The following is a 1,688-nucleotide window of genomic DNA, read 5'->3' on the forward strand; positions in this document are numbered from 1 at the left end:
GTGTGTGATGTGTGTGTTTACATCTGAGATCAAATTTGCTACAATGAAAAAAACCCTGTTGTAAAAAATTTCTTGCTGCAAACATGATTTCGTTGTAGAGGTGTTTCACTGTACTGCTACCAACCGGTATGGAAGAGTACCACACGATTACTCTTCCAGGGGATAGACTGCACAGGCATACAAATTGGATACATTTCCCACGGCACACCTGACAGTATCTCACACCAGTGTTCTGCGGAGGCGTTTGAAAAACACTGATTTAGTCTTCAATCAGCGTATCATGCATGTTTTTGGAATGTGGGAGGAAACTGGAGTACCCAGAGAAAACCCACATTGGCACGGGGATAACATGCAAAACTCCACACAGGAAGGCCAGAGCTGGAATCAAAGCTCTGCAATGTGAGCTCGACATGCTAACCACTGGACTACCGGGCCGCCTTACCTGGTCAGGGGTGCCCATTACATCGATCGTGATCGACCAGTAGATCGCGGACTGGTCCCAAGTCGATCGCGTGGGGTGTAGAGGAGAAAAAAAACAAACCACAATTCACCGAGGGCACGGGCAAAGAATAGGAATCTCGAGGGCCGAACTTTGCATGTCCTGCCCTTGCCTGTGTTGGTTTTCTCCAGGTACTCCAATTTCCTTCCACATTCCAAAAACATGCATGGCAGGTTAATGGAACACTCTAAATTGTCCCTAGGTGTGAGTGTGAGCACGGATGGTTGTTCATATCTGTGTGCCATGCGATTGGCTGGCAACCGGTTCAGGGTGTCCCCCACCTGCTGCTCTAAGACAGCTGGGATAGACTCCAGCACGCCTGCGACCCTCGTGACTATAAGCGGATCAGATCATGGATGCATCTATATTTATGTAGTGTGGATCTGTGTTTTTTTCCCTTTAGTAATATCCTCAAATGTCTGAAATGCTCTTCTTTTGATGCCACACATCAGCCTCTTTCCAATCAATGCCTGCTTGGAAGGGAGACTACACAGACAATCATCTATGAATCATGTACCAACACATAATAGTAGAACACTAAGGAATAAGTTTCTATGTTGTCTTACCTGTACAAACTGCTGAGCTGTTATGTTATGTGTTTTCAGGCTGGTACAATCGCCTCTACATCAACTTCACGCTGAGACGCCACATCTTCTTCTTTCTGCTGCAGACATATTTTCCTGCCACACTCATGGTCATGCTGTCATGGGTGTCCTTTTGGATTGACCGCCGGGCTGTGCCAGCGAGAGTTTCCCTGGGTAAAAGCAACATCCTTTTGAGTTGGAATCCTCAATAGGGTCAATCAAGAGCTTGCAAGCTAGCTGGTAACTAGTTTGTGGGTAGCTTGTCAAAGGGAATATATGTGTGTGGTCGTGTTTTCAATGTCAACTTAATTTGGGAGAATGACCAGTTCTACCCCTTAGCCCTCTCTTTACTCCTTAGTTATGCACGCTCATGTCTGGTGACCGGCAGTGGTGTTTTATGAGGAAGAAAAAAAAATTTTGGCCTGCAAGCATACGTGGGAACTTGCCCAACCAGTCTACATGTGTTTTGTGGACTTGGAGAAGGCATTTGACCGTGTCCCTCGGGGAGTTCTGTGGGGGGTGCTTCGGGAGTATGGGGTACCGAGCCCCCTGATACGGGCTGTTCGGTCCCTATACTGCCGATGTCAGAGTTTGGTTCGCATTGC

The 1,688-nt window shown here is 47.2% G+C and overlaps 1 protein-coding gene across 1 annotated transcript in view; it reads left to right on the forward strand.

The window, feature by feature from the left end:
- LOC109515881 (gamma-aminobutyric acid receptor subunit rho-2-like) overlaps positions 1-1,457 on the forward strand; it is a 4,728-nt gene extending 3,271 nt beyond the window's left edge. Inside the window, exon 3 of the mRNA XM_019869954.1 lies at positions 1,105-1,457. Within this exon, the coding sequence (XP_019725513.1) occupies positions 1,105-1,295 (191 nt within the window). The 3' untranslated portion in view covers positions 1,296-1,457. The remainder of the gene's footprint in view (positions 1-1,104) is intronic.
- Positions 1,458-1,688: the final 231 nt, after the last annotated feature.

Source organism: Hippocampus comes, unplaced genomic scaffold (assembly GCF_001891065.2).
Source record: "Hippocampus comes isolate QL1 unplaced genomic scaffold, H_comes_QL1_v1.1 scaffold388, whole genome shotgun sequence".
In the NCBI taxonomy this organism is placed as follows: Eukaryota; Metazoa; Chordata; class Actinopteri; order Syngnathiformes; family Syngnathidae; genus Hippocampus; species Hippocampus comes.